Source organism: Schistocerca serialis, chromosome 4 (assembly GCF_023864345.2).
Source record: "Schistocerca serialis cubense isolate TAMUIC-IGC-003099 chromosome 4, iqSchSeri2.2, whole genome shotgun sequence".
Lineage (NCBI taxonomy): Eukaryota > Metazoa > Arthropoda > Insecta > Orthoptera > Acrididae > Schistocerca > Schistocerca serialis.
In genome coordinates, this window is record NC_064641.1 from 434,677,804 (window position 1) to 434,696,616 (window position 18,813).

Genomic DNA, 18,813 nt, shown 5'->3' on the forward strand with positions numbered 1-18,813 from the left:
TTGACAAGGATTTCATGATGGTATAAGATTGATAAGACTGTACAGTACTAATACATGCCTTGCTATGTGACATAAAGGACCTTCTGGCAACAAAGGTAAGCTCCTGCCATGCGGAGTGGCCGCCTGGTTTGAGGTGCCATGTCACGGACTGCGCGGCCTCTCCCGCCGGAGGTTCGAGTCCTCCATCGGGCATGGATGTGTGTGTTTTATTAACATATGTTAGTTTAAGCAGTGTGTAAGTCTGAGGACCAATGACCTCGGTAGTTCAGCCCCTAACAAATCCACACACATTTGAACATAAGATCCTGAAGCAACTTCAGAGTGTCTTCTACATAAGTTTTGATATGGCATTTCAAAAACTTTTCTCAGTTGTATGTACATCCTAATGGACACCAAAAACACCTTAAGTATCAGAAAATGTAGTACATTCATTTAGTAAGTGTACCAGCATTGTTGGGGAGATCCAGTTCCAATAAGTGTACTGCTGCTGACCTCACTTAAGTTAAAACTACCTTCCGAGGTGAGCAGTTAGCTGCAGTCTTCACACAGCGTGCCACTGTCACCATGGCGGATGCAATGGTTCTGTGTCACATGAGTGGGATAATATCAGACCTTGCAGTAGGGGACCAAGGATATATGTGTCCTCTGGCGTCCGTCAAACTACGTTACACTCAGGTATTACGAGTTCCTGCGACCATCCCCATAGGGAGAGAGTTACTATTTCACACAAGTGTAATAATTCTTAATTATTGCGCACTTAAATACATGAAATCTCTCAATAACATATGCCAAAGATAAGAGACATTCATTTTCCGTGGGCCCTGGACAGAGTCGATGTCAAAGTGTATAATGGGTTGAAATGGCTGTAAGCAGTATGGGACTTAACAGCGGAGGTCATCAGCCCCCTAGAACTTAGAACTACTTAAACCTAACTAACCTAAGGACATCACACACATCCATGCCCGAGACAGTATTCAAACCTGCGACCGTAGCGGTCGCGCTGTTCCAGACTGTAGCGCCTAGAACCGTTCGGCCACTCTGGCCGGCATGTATAATTGGTAAGGCTACTAATATGATGTTAAAAGTTCTTTGTGGGGCCTTTATTTATTATGGGCCCAGATATAATAGCAGCAGCTGCATCAATAGAAATAGTAGTAGAAGCAGTAGTAGTAATAATTTTATTCACTTCATCAGTGAATCAGTCTTATAAGCATGCTCGACACGTCATGTTATTATACACACATCGAAAAAGGGGTTTTGCATCACCTCAGTTCCGAGAGTTTCAGAACCTGTACAGAAAATCGGAATGTAGATCAACATCATTTCCGCCCTTTTTATTGCTCATGAAAACCGCATATTGCATGTTGTACCACCATACAGCGAGACCTTCAGAGCTGGTGGTCCAGATTGTTGTACACACCGGTACCTCTAATGCCCAGTAGCACGTCCTCTGGCATTGATGCATGCCTGTATTCGTCGTGGCATACTATCCACAATTTCATCAAGGCACTATTGGTCCAGATTGGCCCACTCTTGAACGACGATCCGGCGTAGATCCCTCAGAGTGGTTAATGGATCGCGTTGTCCATAAACAGCCGTTTTCAATCTATCCCAGGTATTATCGATAGGGTTCATGTCTGGAGAACATTCTGGCCACTCTAGTAGAGCGATGTCGTTATCCTGAAGGAAGTCATTCACAAGATGTGCACAATGGAAGCGCGATTTGTCGTCCATGATGACCAATGGCTTGCCAATATGCTGCCGATATGGTTGCACTATAGGTCGGAGGATGGCGTTCACGTATCGTACAGCCGTTACGGCGCCGTCCATGACAACCAGCGGCGTACGTCGGCCCCACATAATGCCACCCCAAAACAGCATAGAACCTCCACCTTGCAGCACTCGCTGGACAGTGTGTCTAGGGCGTTCAGCCTGACCGGGTGGCCTTCAATCACGTCCCCGACGATTGTCTGGTTGAAGGAATATGCGATACTCATCGGTGTAGAGAAGGTGATGCCAATCCTGAGCGGTCCATTCGGCATGTTGTTGGACACATCTGTACCGCGTTGCACGGGGTCGTGGTTGCAAAGTTGGACCCCGCCGTGGACGTCGGGAGTGAAGTCGCGCATTATGCTGCCTGTTGCGCACAGTTTGAGTCGTAGCACGACGTCCTGTGGCTGCACGAAAAGTGTTATTCAGCATGGTGGCGTTGTTGGCAGGGTTCCTTTAAGTCATAATCCGTAGGCAGCTGTCATCCACTGCAGTAGTAGCCCTTGGGCAGCCTGAGAGAGGCATGTCATCGACAGTTCGTGTCTCTCTCTGTATCTCCTACATGTCCGAACAACATCGCTTTGGTTCACTGGGAAACGCCTGGACACTTTCCTGGTTGAAAGCCCTCCTGGCGCAAAGTAATCATGCAGACGTTATCAAACCACGCTATTGACTGTCTAGGCATGGCAACTACAGACAACACGAGCCGTTTACCTCCTTCCTGGTGGAATGATTGGAACTGATCGACTGGCGGACTCACTCCGTCTAATAAGCGCTATTCATGCATGGTTATTTACGTCTTTGGGACTGTGTCTGTGATACAATATCCACAGTCAGCGCCTTTCTTCAGGAGTTCTGGGAACCGGGATGATACAAAACTTTTCTTGATGTGTTTATTTTAAATGAAGATGAAAAAGTAATTCATTCTTACTTACATTTTAGTCTGGTAAAGATGCGGCATGTTGTCGAAATGGCCTTATGTTAGGTAATATCTTCACATACGTCTGAAGTAATTTAAAGAAGCCAATGGAAACCTAAGTGAGGATGGAGGGATGGAGACTATAGACTCCATTCCCGAATGAAAGACCAGCCTGTTTAAAACAACATATTTTGCCTGTGTCAGAAACGAGTGTAGATTGGGCAAGACGAGCGATACCAGTACATTTGATGCCACCCATATGTTACGTGGGCACTTCATGAGACACTCTGTCTCAGGTACCACTTGTGGAGGTATGGGGACTTCAATGCTCCTGTGAAGAGTTATCAACAGGAACAATGTGATGAAAAGTTTCGCTGTCGATGACTGCAGGTTTTAACAGTGGATAGACAGGTCACGAAAATATATGTCAGTTCACTATTGGACAACAACAATCCGCCCAACAGCTGCGCATTGGAGAACAAATTCCCGTTTCTGAGATACAGAAGATGCCATCATTCATATGTACCTCTGTTCACTGAATGTGATGCTCGAAATATCAAAGAAAATCACTTGAGGAGTCGTGGGAGACTTTAGCATCTGCTGTGACAGCATACGTGTATGCCGGAAACCAAGCCGGCCGAGGTGGCCGAGTGGTTCTAGGCACTACAGTCTGGAACCGCGCGACCGCTACGGTGGTAGGTTTGAATACTGCTTCGGGCATGGATGTGTGTGATGTCCTTGGGTTAGTTAGGTTTAAGTACTTCTAAGTTCTAGGGGACTGATGACCACAGATGTTAAGTCCCATAGTGCTCAGAGCCATTTGAACCATTTTTGAACCGGAAACCAACTGAAACAAGAGTGAATCTGTTGTGGTACCTAGTTAGCATTTTGTAGGAGACTTTCAGCGTTCACTGCATCTGACGAAGTGGGAACAAGGAACATACCTCATCTGTCAGGATGACTGAGTTGTCCACGACAAGATCCGCCGTGTCGCGAGAACGGAGGAATTCAACCAGCTCCTGTGAGTTATTTGTTTCTAAACCAAGGATGGCACCCAGTCGGAAAGAGTTCCAGCGAGCGTACTCCAAGGGGTTTGGGTGTCCAATGAAGTTGCCGCTCTGGATGATGACCCTTGAGAAGAGTCCTGTACAAATTAGGATGTATGTCAACAGGAAACATAAAATGTCTAAACATGAGATTAACGAGGCAGCTACAACTTTTTCTTACAGTTACAGTGTCCATATCTAACATTTGAAATTCAGGATAAAGGATACAGTAAAATTTGTTTTATTTTGTGTACATCTGAGACAGTTTACTCAATACAGCACCAAAGAACTGTGATCAGTTGACTGACAGCCTGTAGCTTTCTCACTTAGCAGTTGATACGAAATACTTACTACAATATGGGCTTAAGGTAATTCTCCCTTTCAGACACATGTTCATGCCGAGTTTGAGCGATAACCGATCGTTCTTGTATCATACCTTATTAATTTTTTTCATACGATGTATGAAAGATAATAATGATAGCAGTGCTCTGTAAACATTAATTTTTAATAACTTCCTGATCACCCAGAAAACGTCGTACACAAATCGTATAAGACATTCATTACCACGGGATTCTCAGAGAACCAAATTTTAGAATCACTATTGTACCTGTTTCCCGAGATGTGAGCAAATGTTGAAGGCGCTGAAAGACACGAGCGTTCAGTTGACTGTAACGTGTGAAAAGTTCTTATATGACGACATCGGAGCTCATTGTAGTTTGTTGCTATTGCAATGTATGCAGGATTGCGCTCCTGGACATTCGGCCACCAGACCAGTGCATAAGTTTGCCGGCTACGTACGATCATACCTCACCTCAGAGCAATGTACAGGTTACACTATACTGCGCTGTACTCGTAGGCATCTCTTCGCTACAGCGTGGTGACATGTCCACGTGACATGTACTTAATACGCCGCTTCGCACATTGACAGCCAGTTATGCGCTGGGCCCCGACCAATCATTAGCCACTATGAGTCTACATTACAGACCAACTGCCTGCCACAGCTACTGCCATCAAGGCGACGTCTCACCCTCGCCGTGAGGCCCGTACGATGCTGAAGTTCCGCTAGCCACTACAGAGGACGTCGCTTTGCTGAATCTACGTCCTGACTGCTTATGTGCCATCATCTCATGGGAATGTATCCTCATGGTACCTAGCTGCTCATCAGCCAAGTCCCAAGAACTCCCAGCGTAGTGAGACTGTGTCGTTACTTATCTTCTCTACTCCTCGCCACTTCGACGTTGATGGAGTTCGTCTTAATGAGCACCTGCTAGAAATCGTCAAGGATCGACATTTCAGTTGTTATCAAGCTTCCTTAGTAGCTCTACTTAGTTTTCTTTTCATGTTAATAAACAGACAGCTGTTATTTGCAAAGTATGTATCTCAATACTCTCTGATACACCCCTTGGCTAGGGACATACCAAATATGTTTCGTTCACAGAATAAATCCAATTTGGACCCCCTTGCTAAAAGCAGGATCGCGGCTACAGAATGTCATGTGGGCAAATCTGACCTGTCCTCTCTAAGTATAACTGCATCTCCCACTTTATGATGCCTGTATGCATCGCCAAAGTTGAATAGATTATAACCCAGCACTTTGACAGTGTATGAGTTCAGTTACTGACAATAATGCTTGACTATTACTGTCATCTGAGATCAGCAATACCTCCTTTGTTTTAACTTGGACTAACTTTCCAAAGGTTTCCCACTATAACTGTGCTCACTCATTGTTAACTAGAAATCGGACTAATACGTACAATCGTACTAGATCCGTTTAATCTCAGCAGTTGCTATGTTGTAACACAGTGATAGGTTTGAGTCGTTTGGTTCGATGATAAATTTATCTGCAACTCCTTCTGTACTTTCCACAGGTCTATCAGCAACTGATCCAGCGTTAACAAAGGTGGACTCAGCTGCCCAGGCACAACATGTAAAACTGCATCCTGCAACTTTGTCACCACCACGTGTGCTTCCCATAAGTTATTTGTTAAGGACTGCATCTATCTTTCTATCGCCATTCTGCATATATCTAGTGTATCCACCCAGGCCAGTATAACTTTCAGTTCCCACTTCACAATATCTGTGTTTGTGTGTGTGCGTGTGTGTGTGTGTGTGTGTGTGTGTGTGCGTGTGTGTGTGTGTGAGTGTGTATATGTGTGGATGCAAGTATGTGTGTGTGTGCGTGCGTGTGTGTTTTATCCAGTAGCCCTTGCTCCAGACTGGTTAACTGTGTGGTGTGCCATTCCATGGTAAATTTATTCCCCTTCAACACAATATTACCTCTCTCTATTGTGACATTTAATTCCTCGATTTCACCGACATCCTCAGATCCAAAACCGTTTTCAGTCTTCTTCCACCTGTGTCTAACCAACCTCTTTCTCATTGACACACCATGCGCTGTACCACTTCCACCATCTACTGCATGTGCCTTCACAATTATTCATGGACAGGTGCATCTTACTTCATTTCTTTCAGTATATCTTTCCCTTATATCTCTTGCCATGATTAAACAAAAATATCCTCTAATCGTCTCAACTCACTGTACATTTTATAAGCAATCAGGGTGAACTGCAGACTGCCCTGATGCCTTGTAAATATCACATCTTCCTGTCCCATGAAAATTACTCCAGCTTCCACTGGAAGCACCCAAATCACCACAACTTCGCTCTTGGTGAAGAGGTGGAGCGCTACCGAGACTCTTCTCACCTGCACCCTGACAGACATCAAGCTGGGAACATGGAATTCCCATCATTCCCATCCCCCATTTGAAAGGTCTTCCAGGGTGTAGATACAGAAACGAAAATAACCATAAAATATCTAACTTACGTACAAATGAACACACAATCTTCCGGCTTGTAGATATATAAGACAAAACAAGCCTAAAATACCTAACTTACATATACTAAACACTGCACACTAAGTATAAAATGAGGCACAACTCATTCTCCCAGTTTTCAGAACCACTTCATCTTTTAATTACCTATGCTCTCCTAAATATCACTAAGTCCAACATAACTTTGGAACTGTGTACATGCTAAGACAAAGTGTAAGCTGTTGTGTCGGTAGCTGGGCCGACACCGTGAAGTTGAGATGGCTGAAAATGAACTCTAGACTAACGCTGTAGCCGATAGGGCACGCAAGGTGGACGCAGACGGGCGTGAAGTCTGGAACATGAGAACTTATAAATGAATAAGAAGAAAAGTATGTAGATGCTTATTACTTATCTTTTTATTAGTCCTTGGAATACATCTCTCTTGAATACTCGTAAGCTATAGGCACTGATACAAATGGCGCCTTGCTAGTTCGTAGCCATTAACTTAGCTGATGGCTATTCTGTCTCTCGGCTAATGAGAGAGAAAGGCTTCGTACAACTGGGCGGTAGCTAGGTTCTCGTACAACTGGGCGGTAGCTAGGTTCTCGTACAACTGGGCGGTAGCTAGGTTCTCGTACAACTGGGGCGATTGCTCTCTCGTATCACGAGACCTGCCTTGGTGGTGGCGCTAGGTCTGCGATCACAGTGGCGACACGCGGGTCCGACATGTACTACATGGACCGCGGCCGATTTAAGCTACCACCTAGCAAGTGTGGTGTCTGGCGGTGACACCACATTCCTCCCCCGCAAATCGGCGAACGGTCGTGAGATAAGGCTTCCGCCCGCCGTGGGGAGGACCACATGTTGACGTATGCGAGGAGGTGGGGAGCCTAACAACAGGCGAGGCTGTGCCACCCGCACCCGGCCATTCGGTCCGAGGGGAGCTAGGAAACGCTTGAAAAACGAGCCCAGGGTGCACGTCAACATGCGGTGTATGCGCCCGTAAAGAGACAGGAGGGACCGAAGGGTCAACCTCCATTGCGTCGGGGTAGCCGACGCGCGATGACGTCATGTGGTCCGGAGCGGGCGGGAGTTCCATGGCGGAGGACAGCTGGTCACGGGAAGCGATCGGCGGCGCGTGACCCTGGGAGGCGCTTGGCGGCTGCAGCGAAGCGTCTAATGCGGGCGGCGCCGGCGGGAGAACAAGCGGCGGCGGCGGCGGCTGCTGCTGCTGCGGCGGCGGCGGCGCGTCGCCATCGGGCAAAATGGAAGGCATCGTCGGTAACACCTGGGGATGAGGCGAGCCAGTAGATGGGTCCCCAGGGCGCTGACCGGACGGCACCGTCGCTGAAAGCAGACGGGGAGCGGCAGAACCCGAGCGACGACAGAGGCGCAGCTGATTGAGATGCCGACGCACCTCACCAGAGGCCCCCAAAACCAAATACATCGCGCGGCCGAGGCAGCGAAGAATGCGCCCTGCGAGCCAACGCCGTGAACCTCGATAGTTGCGATAAAATACAACGTCGCCTGGAGCAAAAGCAGGAGTCTGCCGCTGCACAGGAACCTGATGCGGCGGATGCAGCAAAGACATCAAGGTGCGATGAGGACGACCGTGGAGCAACTCAGCCGGCGAGCGACCATTTCGGGGCTGAGAGCGATACGAAGACAAAAAGAGCAACAATGCGTCCTCCCGAGAATGCGACTCTTTCAATTTCAACATCTGTGACTTGAAAGTCCGGACCAATCGTTCAGCGGCACCGTTGGACTGAGGCGAAAACGGCGCGGATGTCAGATGTTGAATACCATTGGCCTGGCAGAATGACTGAAATTCTGCGGACATGAATTGTGGGCCATTGTCGGAAACAATAGTCTGCGGAAGACCTTCAATGCAAAAGATAGCAGACAACGCCTGGATGGTGGCGGAGGACGTCGTGGAAGACATCCGGACAACAAAAGGAAAATTACTGAAGGCATCGACCAGAACCAACCATCGAGCATTCCAGAATGGACCAGCAAAATCAATGTGCAAGCGTTGCCAAGGGGAAGTGGCTTTTGGCCACGCAAAGACTTTCCGCGGCGGTGCGGACTGTTGTTCGGCACACGCCGGGCACGAAGAACACATATTCGTAATCGCAGCATCGATTCCGAACCAAGTACAGTGCTGACGAGCAAGTTGTTTCGTTCGCACTATACCCCAATGTCCTTGGTGAAGAAGCCGTAAAACAGAGGACTGTAACGAACGTGGGACCACGACTCTGGACTGATCATTATCAGAACGCAACAACAAAACACCACGTCGAACAAAAAGTCTCTCCTTGTGAGCAAAAAATCGGCGAACCAACGGATCCTCGATCCGAGACTTTGACAAAGGCCATTGCGTAGCAACAAAACGTAAAACAGTAGCAAGGACAGGGTCAGCAGCTGTGGCTGTAGCGACACGACGAAAATCAATCGGAAACGATTCGACCACTTCATCGGTTTCCGAATCAATGAACATGCAAGCAAGTTCGGAAGAATCGAATGCTTTATCCTCAGCAACAGGCAAACGGGACAACGCATCGGCGTTTCCGTGCTTAGCAGTGGACCGATACAAGATATCGTAGCGGTACTGCGAGAGGAAAATAGACCAGCGAATGAATTTCTGCGCTGTACGTGGAGGTACAGGCTTGGTCGGATGAAAAAGCGATGTCAAAGGTTTGTGGTCTGTGATGATGGTAAAGTGACGACCATACAAGAAATCATGGAACTTAGTAACACCAAACACGAGAGCCAAAGCTTCTTTCTCTATCTGTGAATAATTTCTTTGCGCAGACGAGAGCAATTTGGACGCAAAGGCAATAGGGCGATCATGGGAGCCAACTTTGTGCGCAAGCACAGCACCGATCCCGAAATCCGATGCATCTACCATCAACAAAAGGGGTTTCTGGGGATCGAATGGCGTAAGGCAAGTATTAGAAAGCAACGCCGATTTCAACTGGCGAAAGGCGCGTTCGCATTCCGTCGTCCAGACGAACGGAACACCTTTACGGCGTAAGCGATGAAGCGGAGCTGAAATAGAAGAGGCATTGCGCAGAAAGCGATGATAATAATTAATTTTACCCAACACACTCTGTAGCTGTTTCACATTTTGAGGGGAAGGCAATTCTTGTATGGCACGGAGGTGCTCTGGACTCGGATGTATGCCTTGGGCATTAATGACATGTCCCAGGTATGGTAAGTCACGAGCAAAAAACACACATTTGTCCTTCCTCAAGCGAAGACCATTTTGCCGCAAGACCTGAAATAATGTTCGTAAGTTCGCAAGATGATCTTCTTCTGTCTGTCCGGAGATCACTATATCGTCCAGATAGTTTGCTGCAGTAGGGACCGACGCACAAATAGTTTGTAAATATTGCTGAAACAAGGCAGGGGCGGATGCACACCCGAAAGGCAGTCTTTTGAAGCGGTATAATCCAAGATGCGTGTTAACCACCAATACGCGCTGGGATTCGTCGTCCACCGGTATTTGCAAGTACGCATCGGCTAGGTCCAACTTTGAAAAATATTTACCCGGGCACAGTTTAGCAAAAAGATCTTCCGGGCGGGGCAAAGGAAAAGTAGCAGTCACTAGCTGCGGATTCACTGTGGCCTTGAAGTCCACGCAAAGTCTCAATTTTCCGGAAGGTTTTGGCAAAATTACTAAGGGTGAGGCCCAGAGAGAAGCTTGCACACGTTCAATTACACCCTGTGATTCGAGATCGTGTAACGTTCTTGCGACCTCATCACGCAATGCGTGGGGAACATTGCGCGCCCTGAAAAATTTCGGTTGCGCGTTTACCTTCAGTTCTAAATGTGCTTCATAGTTTTTAGCGCAACCTAAGCCCGGTGCAAAAATGTCTGCAAATTCGTCACACAGCCGAGAAACACTGTCTGTAGGCACAGTCTGATTCACTGATAGGACCTGATTTACAATAGACATGTTAAACAACTTAAATAAATCTAGACCAAACAAGTTCACGGCAGAAGAAGAACGAAGAACGTAAAATGACACAAGTTTTGTTTGTCCCTTGTATGTTGCAAGAAGGCTGCACTGTCCTAACACAGGAATTGGCTGTCCGGAATATGTAGTTAGCTTAACATTTGCGGAACGCAACGGAGGTGTGCCCAGTTGTGTGTACGTGTCATGATTGAGCAATGAAACTGCAGCTCCGGTATCGAGCTGGAATGGTATCACTTTGCCTTCAAAGTCTAAGTCCACAAAAAGTTTATTGTTCTGCTGACGACAAGAGCGACTGTTTTGTGTAATTGGAACAGACACTGGTACAGAATCACTTGCTAATTGACGTGATTTCCGGCGACGTCGACGCACAGTTTTTGTGGGACGAACACAGTTACTGTTTGAGAAAGTGTCACTGGACGAAGCGGAATTAACGACATGAATGTCCATAGGCAAAGGTCCACGAGCCTGAGTGTCCTGGGTTCGATTCCGGCGCGAAGCAAAGGGCCTGGAATGAATGTGATTGTCTGATCTGAGCTTTTTCTGGCAAACACTTTGAACATGTCCTTTCTTATTGCAGAAAAAGCAAATAGCTTGGCGTGACGGGCAATGTTCACGCGAATGTCTAGTAGCACACCGCGGGCATGATTTCACTGCATTTGTGTGCTGGCGCGGCACACGTGGCTTAGCACGCGGCGGTCGCTGTGTCGACGTGCGCAAGGCCCGGTTACCGGGCCGCGCAGCGCGTCCAGCGGGCCGGTTAATGTTACACACGGCTGGCGAAGTTTCAAAAGATTCCTGAGCACAGTCAAGTGTGTCCTGTCTATCCAATATGTCTATCACTTGTTGAAGGGAGGGATTAACTAGTTTCAAAATTTGCTCCCGTATGCGAACATCAGAAACGTTCTGTGCAATTGCATCACGCACCATGGTATCTGAATAAGAAAGACCACAGTCACATTCAAAGGCACAGTCCCTAGTAAGTCCTTGCAATGTTGCTACCCACTCCCTATTAGTTTGACCGGCCGTACGTTTCGTACGAAAGAACGTATACCGTTTTGCAACCACATTAACTGTTTCTTTGAAATAGGCATCTAATGCAGACAAAATTTCCTCGTAGGACAGAGTTGCTACGTCGCGCCGGGGAAACAATTTCACTATCACACGGTATGTGGACACACCGACACAAGAAAGCAAAAACGGCTGCCGCTCATTACCTTGAATTCTGTAGGCAGCGAGGTGAAAGTTGAACTGGCGAGACCACTCTTGCCACGTCTCATCGGCTGCCACGTATGGTCGAAAGGGAGGTGCAACAGCGTTTAGTGGCAGCGGTAGCGAAGAAGCGGCGGCGGCCGCATCGGTTTGAATGGTACGTTGACCCTGGACGAGCTGTCCAAGGGCATCCAGTAACGCCTGCGTCTGCTGATTCTGCAAGCGATAAAATTCGGACAGTACATCTGGAGAATGTGGCGAAGCCATGACACAATTAAATGTAAGCAATCAGAACACTTTAAATCGTCGCCAATGTTGTAAACGAATTAATACAAACTCTTTTGCTCGTCGCCAATAAATGTTGTGTCGGTAGCTGGGCCGACACCGTGAAGTTGAGATGGCTGAAAATGAACTCTAGACTAACGCTGTAGCCGATAGGGCACGCAAGGTGGACGCAGACGGGCGTGAAGTCTGGAACATGAGAACTTATAAATGAATAAGGAGAAAAGTATGTAGATGCTTATTACTTATCTTTTTATTAGTCCTTGGAATACATCTCTCTTGAATACTCGTAAGCTATAGGCACTGATACAAATGGCGCCTTGCAAGTTCGTAGCCATTAACTTAGCTGATGGCTATTCTGTCTCTCGGCTAATGAGAGAGAAAGGCTTCGTACAACTGGGCGGTAGCTAGGTTCTCGTACAACTGGGCGGTAGCTAGGTTCTCGTACAACTGGGCGGTAGCTAGGTTCTCGTACAACTGGGGCGATTGCTCTCTCGTATCACGAGACCTGCCTTGGTGGTGGCGCTAGGTCTGCGATCACAGTGGCGACACGCGGGTCCGACATGTACTACATGGACCGCGGCCGATTTAAGCTACCACCTAGCAAGTGTGGTGTCTGGCGGTGACACCACATAAGCCATTCTCTATTATACGTCTGCTTGCGTCGCCGTCTTCCGCAGCAGCTGTTAACATCTGTTACTATAGGTTATCGGTCTTGATCTGACTGCAATGTAATTAAAAAGAATTACACTAGATGCATTTCGCTTTTATTTATAAAGCATCTTCCGTGGTTATTGGTGTTTCTTTACATATTCTGCTCCTTCCCTCCTTACTAGCAGCTGCTGGTGTCGAAAGGCATCATTTCACATCTGCACTTGGCAGCTTTTGGCATTCTGTAGTATTTCGTGCGCTGCACTACGGTTCACTTTCTTAAACTGTTTCTCATTCTGCACTGTTCCCGTATTCACTTATGTACGACAGATAACCTTAAAGGAGGTCAATCCGATTCTTTTTTTTTTACTTTTTCCTACTTTGACGTTGCATGTTTTGTAAAGCTTCCCTTCACCGAACTTGTCACTTCACTGTAGGCGTTTTTTTGATTGTGCCTTTTTCGTATCGTTCGTTAAGTATGTTTTTTGCTAAGCCACTTGTCTATTTACATCCACCTCCTAAGGTCTCACGTGCATCTGTGATACGTATATACACTGAAGAGCCAGAAAAATTGGTACACCTACCTAATATCGTGTAGGACCCTCGTGAACACGCAGAAGTACCACGACACGACGTGACATGGACTCGAATAACGTCTGAAATAGAGTTGGTGGGAATTGACACTATGAATCTTGCAGGGCTATCCATAAACCCATAAGAGTACGAGGCGTTTGAGATCTCTTCTGAACAGCACGTTGCAAGGCATTCCAGATATGCTCAATAATGTTCATGTCTGGGGAGTTTGGTGGACAGCGGAAGTGTTTAAACTTCGAAGTGTGTCCTGGAGCCACTCTGTAGCAATTCTGGACTTGTGGAGTGCCGCATTGTTCTGCTGGAATTGCCCAAGACCGCCGGAGTGCACAATGGACATGAATGGATGCAGGTGATCAGACATGATGCTTACGTACGTGTCACCTGTCGGAGTCGTATCTACACGTATTAATTGTCCCATATCATTCCATGCAGCAGTCTAAGCGATAAGCTTTTTCCGTTCCTTCGTTTTGCAGGGTGCGTCAGCGACATAAAGATTTGTACAGGTTTGAAGTTACCTGTAAAGTCTGTTGGAAACTACTAAGTGCTTTCATTCTTGAATTCTGGGTGAGTGTATTATGGGTAATTTTCGCGGCGTGACTTAGGATGGCTCAAGACATATACACTACTGGCTACTATAATTGCTACACCACGAAGATGACGTGCTACATACGCGAAATTTAACCGACAGGAAGAAGATTCTGCGATATGCAAATGGTTAGCTTTTCAGAGCATTCACACAAGGTTGGCGCCGGTGGCGACATCTACAACGTGCTGGCATGAGGAAAGTTTCCAACCGATTTCTCATACACAAACAGCAGTTGACCGGCGTTGCCTGGTGAAAAACGTTGTTGTGATGCCTCGTGTAAGGAGGAGAAATGTGTACCATCACGTTTCCGACTATGATAAAGATCGGATTGTAGCCTATCGCGATTGCGGTTTATCGTATCGCGACATTGCTGCTCGAGTTGGTCGAGATCCAATGACTGTTAGCAGAATATGGAATCGGTGGGTTCAGATGGGTAATACGGAACGCCGTGCTGGATTCCAACGGCCTCGTATCACTAGCAGTCGAGATGACAGGCATCTTACCCGCATGGCTGTAACGGATCGTGCAGCCATGTCTCGATCCCTTAGTCAACAGATGGGGACGTTTGTAAGACAACAACAATCTGCACGAACAGTTCGACGACGTTTGCAGCATCATGGACTATCAGCTCGGAGACCATGGCTGCGGTTACCCTTGACGCTGCGTCACAGACAGGAGCGCCTGCGATGGTGTACTCAACGACGAACCTGGGTGTACGAATGGCAAAACGTCATTTTTTCGGATGAATCCAGGTTCTGTTTACATCATCATGATGGTCGCATCCGTGTTTGGCGGCATCGCGGTGAACGCACATTGGAAGTGCGTATTCGTCATCGTCATACTGGCGTATTACCCAGCGTGATGGTATGGGGAGCCATTGGTTACACGTCTCGGTCACCTCTTGTTCGCATTGACGACACTTTGAACAGTGGACGTTACATTTCAGATGTGTTACGACCCGTGGCTCTACCCTTCATTCGATCCCTGCGAAACCCTACATTTCAGCAGGATAATGCACGACCGCATGTTGCAGGTCATGTACGGTCCTTTCTGGATACAGAAAATGTTCGACTGCTGCCCCGGCCAGCACATTCTCCAGATCTCTCACCAATTGAAAACGTCTGGTCAGTGGTGGCCGAGCAACTGGCTCGTCACAGTACACCTGTCACTACTCTTGATGAACTGTGATATCGTGTTGAAGCTGCATGGGCAGCTGTACCTGTACACGCCACCCAAACTCTGTTTGACTCAATGCCCAGGCGTATCAAGGCCGTTATTACGGTCAGAGGTGGTTGTTCTGGGTACTGATTTCTCAGGATCTATGACCCAAATTGCGTGAAAATGTAATCACATGTCAGTTCTAGTATAATATATTTGTCCAATGAATACCCGTTTATCATCTGCATTTCTTCTTGGTGTAGCAATTACGAGTATAATGGCCAGTAGTGTACAAAATTTCTGATTGTAGTGTCTGGGTTACGTGTTACAACTTTGACATTAAATTGTACCTTTTAATGAGCAACTTATGACAGGATTTTAAATTTTTCAGTTGGATCAATAATACATGACACTCATGATATACAGTGAAAAGCAGTTTTTGTTGGCCTTGGAAACCGTTAGACAAGCAACCTGCAATTGCGGCTGTGCATTATGATACGTGAACAGCGATAGTCGTTTAGTGATATAGATGTGTGAATTATTGGTTAACACATTGTTTACATATATTTTAAATGGCACATGCTGCACTTTGTGGAAAGGAAGTATGCCCGCGACATTATGTAGAAGACCAATTAGCCTTGTATCTTGTTACTAGCCACATCAGAACATTGCATATTCGCCGCTCTTTCCTTCAAAAGCAACGTAGCTGCTTCGTTCATCGATTTTCCATTCTGCCCTTAAATACGTTTATAGATATGTGTGCAAATGGCATGTGCTTTTCCCATCTAGAAATTTACTCTTCTGTGGATGTTTTACGGTGTTCACACCAGGAGCAACAGCAGTGTCCTACATCACACAAACCTATAGTCGTCTGCAGATGTACGGTCGATGTGTTGCTGCCATCTCGCAGGTTCCATTATTACTAAAGGCTTCGAACAAGGTTTTATAATTTCAATTGTTATTGAGGTTCTTCGTTTTCCCTACTAGACTAAATTATTTTCAACAAAATGGCTCTGAGCACTATGGGACTCAACTGCTGAGGTCATTAGTCCCCTAGAACTTAGATCTAGTGAAACGTAACGAACCTAAGGACATCACAAACATCCATGCCCGAGTCAGGATTCGAACCTGCGACCGTAGCGGTCGGTCTTGCGGTTCCAGACTGCAGCGCCTTTAACCGCACGGCCACTTCGGCCGGCTAAATTATTTTCCAAAAGTGTGTATGGATTAGTCAGAAATTTCACATATATGAACAAATAGTTGAGAAATACTTTTAATCCCAAATGTTGCCTCCTTGCTCAACTCGTAGGGTATGAAAGCTTTCACCTGAACTCTCCCGACGATGTTCCGAATGTTTTCAAAAATATTTTTTCGCAGTGTTTTGATAAAAGAGACCTGGAGTCCCTCTTGGTTTCTCATCCTAATCATGTAGTTACAATTCATTCGGTTTTTCACTCCAGTTACCAGTGTTCCTGTATAATTACTTAGACAACAGTGAAGAAGTCAATAATGTGTTACTATCCGAACGTACAATTCGAAACACAAAGGTCTCTGCCTCGTGATGACTGGGTGTTGTGTGATGTCCTTAGGTTAGTTAGGTTTAAGTAGTTTTAAGTTCTAGGGGGCTGATGACCATAGATGTTAAGTCCCATAGTGCTCAGAGCCATTTGAACCATTTTTGAAACACAAAGGTAAAAATACTGTTATATGGTATCCATCGCTACAGAAAACAGAGACGGTGATCTACTTCTCCCTCGTGTGGCGGTTCGCCGCCAGGCACAAGACTTTTTATGTAACGACACTGAGACGACCTGCGCCTCGAAGATGATGAAATGATGACGACTACCAGAGAACACTCAGTGCCCGACTGGAGAAAATCTCCAACCAGGCCGTGAATCGAGCCAGCCACGTTGATCCCACACTTGCCAGTGAAGTTAATCCACTCTTGCACCGATCGAAAGATCCATGTACTCAGTTCTTTCTATCTGAAACGTCTGTACAACGACGTCAGTGAACAGAAAGGAGGTTACAGAGCTGGCTGTTACAATAGCGCCCCACTCGACACGCTGAATTAGTTAGTATGGTGTATAAAGTTGTCGTCCGAAACATTCTCGAAGCTGTACAAAAAATCTCTGTGGACCATGTGCGTGTATAGGTTTACAAATCCTGTTGTCGTGTGCGGTTTTCCCCAGCCATTAAAAGAGGAGAAGGTAATAACGGTCAGTTCTTTATAACGCTGCACTAATGCAGAAAACACTTGGTGCCTAAATGCCTATTATGCCTGTTCTTGATTTGAAAAGAAAATATCACACATCAAACACGCACTAAACAGGTACATAGTTTCGACGGAGCTGTTGCATAAGTATTCCTTTTACGAAGACTATGACGTTGTATCGTAGTCAGTATATGTTTCCAGTATAGTGCAAACCGCACGAGATGCTGTCATCCGTTTGCAACCACTTGTCATGCGGACATTTTTTAGTCATCAGCCCTCTGACTGGTTATGGGGCCCGCCAGGAATTTATCTCCTGCAAGTCTTGATTTCAGAACTTGCATCCTAAGTTCTCAGTTATTTGCTGGATGTATTCCAATCTCTGTCTTCTCCCTACCGTTCTTTTCCCTCTACAGTTCCCTCTCGTACTACGTAACATATTGCCTGATGGCTTAACACACCTCCTACCATCCTGTATCATCTTCTTGTAAGTGTTTTCCATATATTCTTTTCCTCGATGGTTCTCCCGAGGACACTCTCATTCCTTACGTTATCGGTCCACCTAATTATCAACATTCTTCTATAATTCTCCGATTCTCCTCTGTTCCGGTTTTCCCACAGTCCACGATTCACTACCATAGAAAGATGTGCTCCAAATGTACATTCTCAGTAATTTCTTCTTCAATTTAAGGCATATGTTTTATACTCCTTTTGGCAAGAAATGCGCTCTTTGTCTGTGCTACTGTGCTTTTTACTTCCTCCTTGCCTTGTCCGTCAAGGGTTATTTTGCTTTCAAGATAGAAGAATTCTACTTCGTAATAACCAGTTCTGATGTCAAGTTCCTCCCTACTCTCATTTCTCTGGCTTCTTATTACTTTCGTCTTTTTCCTGTTATTTCTCAATTCATATTCCTTACTCATTACACTCTCGAGTCCATTCAACAGATTCTGTAATTCTTCTTAACTTTCACCGAAGATAGCAACGTTATAAGCGAATCTTATTTTTGATATCCTCTCGCCATAAATTTTAAACCCATTCTTCCACATGAATTTTATTTATATCATTGCATTTTCTATGTGCAAATTGAACAGTTCAGGTAAATGCCTGAATCCATGTCTTACACACTTTTAGTCTGAGCACTTCGTTCTAGGTCATCTGACATTATTGTTCCTTCCTGGCTCTTGTGCAGTGCAACGTTAGAGCCACCTATCTGGGGATATTACCTTTCCTAAACCCAAACTGATCGTTATTTAACACAGTCTCGTATGTCTATCTTTTCTCCTGTATATTTTCTTGTCAGCAGCTGGGATACATGAGCTCTTATGCTGATTGTGCGATTGTTCTCGTACTTACTGGCATTCTATCTTCGGAAATCTATTGCTACGTCACCAGTCTCATGTACTCTACACACCAACTTCAATAGTCGTTTGCATGCCACATCCCCCAGTAATTTTAGGAACTGCGATGGAGTGTTATCTGTCCCTTCTGTCTTATTTGATCTCAAGTCTTCCACAGCTGTTTTAAATTCTCACTCTAATACTGTATCCCCTATGCCTTCCATTTCGATTACGATTTCTTCTTCTATGACATCGTCTTAC

At 46.0% G+C, this 18,813-nt stretch overlaps 1 protein-coding gene across 1 annotated transcript in view; it reads right to left on the reverse strand.

Moving 5' to 3' along the window:
* Positions 1-18,813, reverse strand: part of LOC126475040 (juvenile hormone esterase-like) — an 89,386-nt gene that overhangs the window by 25,879 nt on the left and 44,694 nt on the right. Inside the window, 1 exon segment of the mRNA XM_050102586.1 lies at positions 3,634-3,833. Coding sequence (XP_049958543.1) covers positions 3,634-3,833 — 200 coding nt within the window.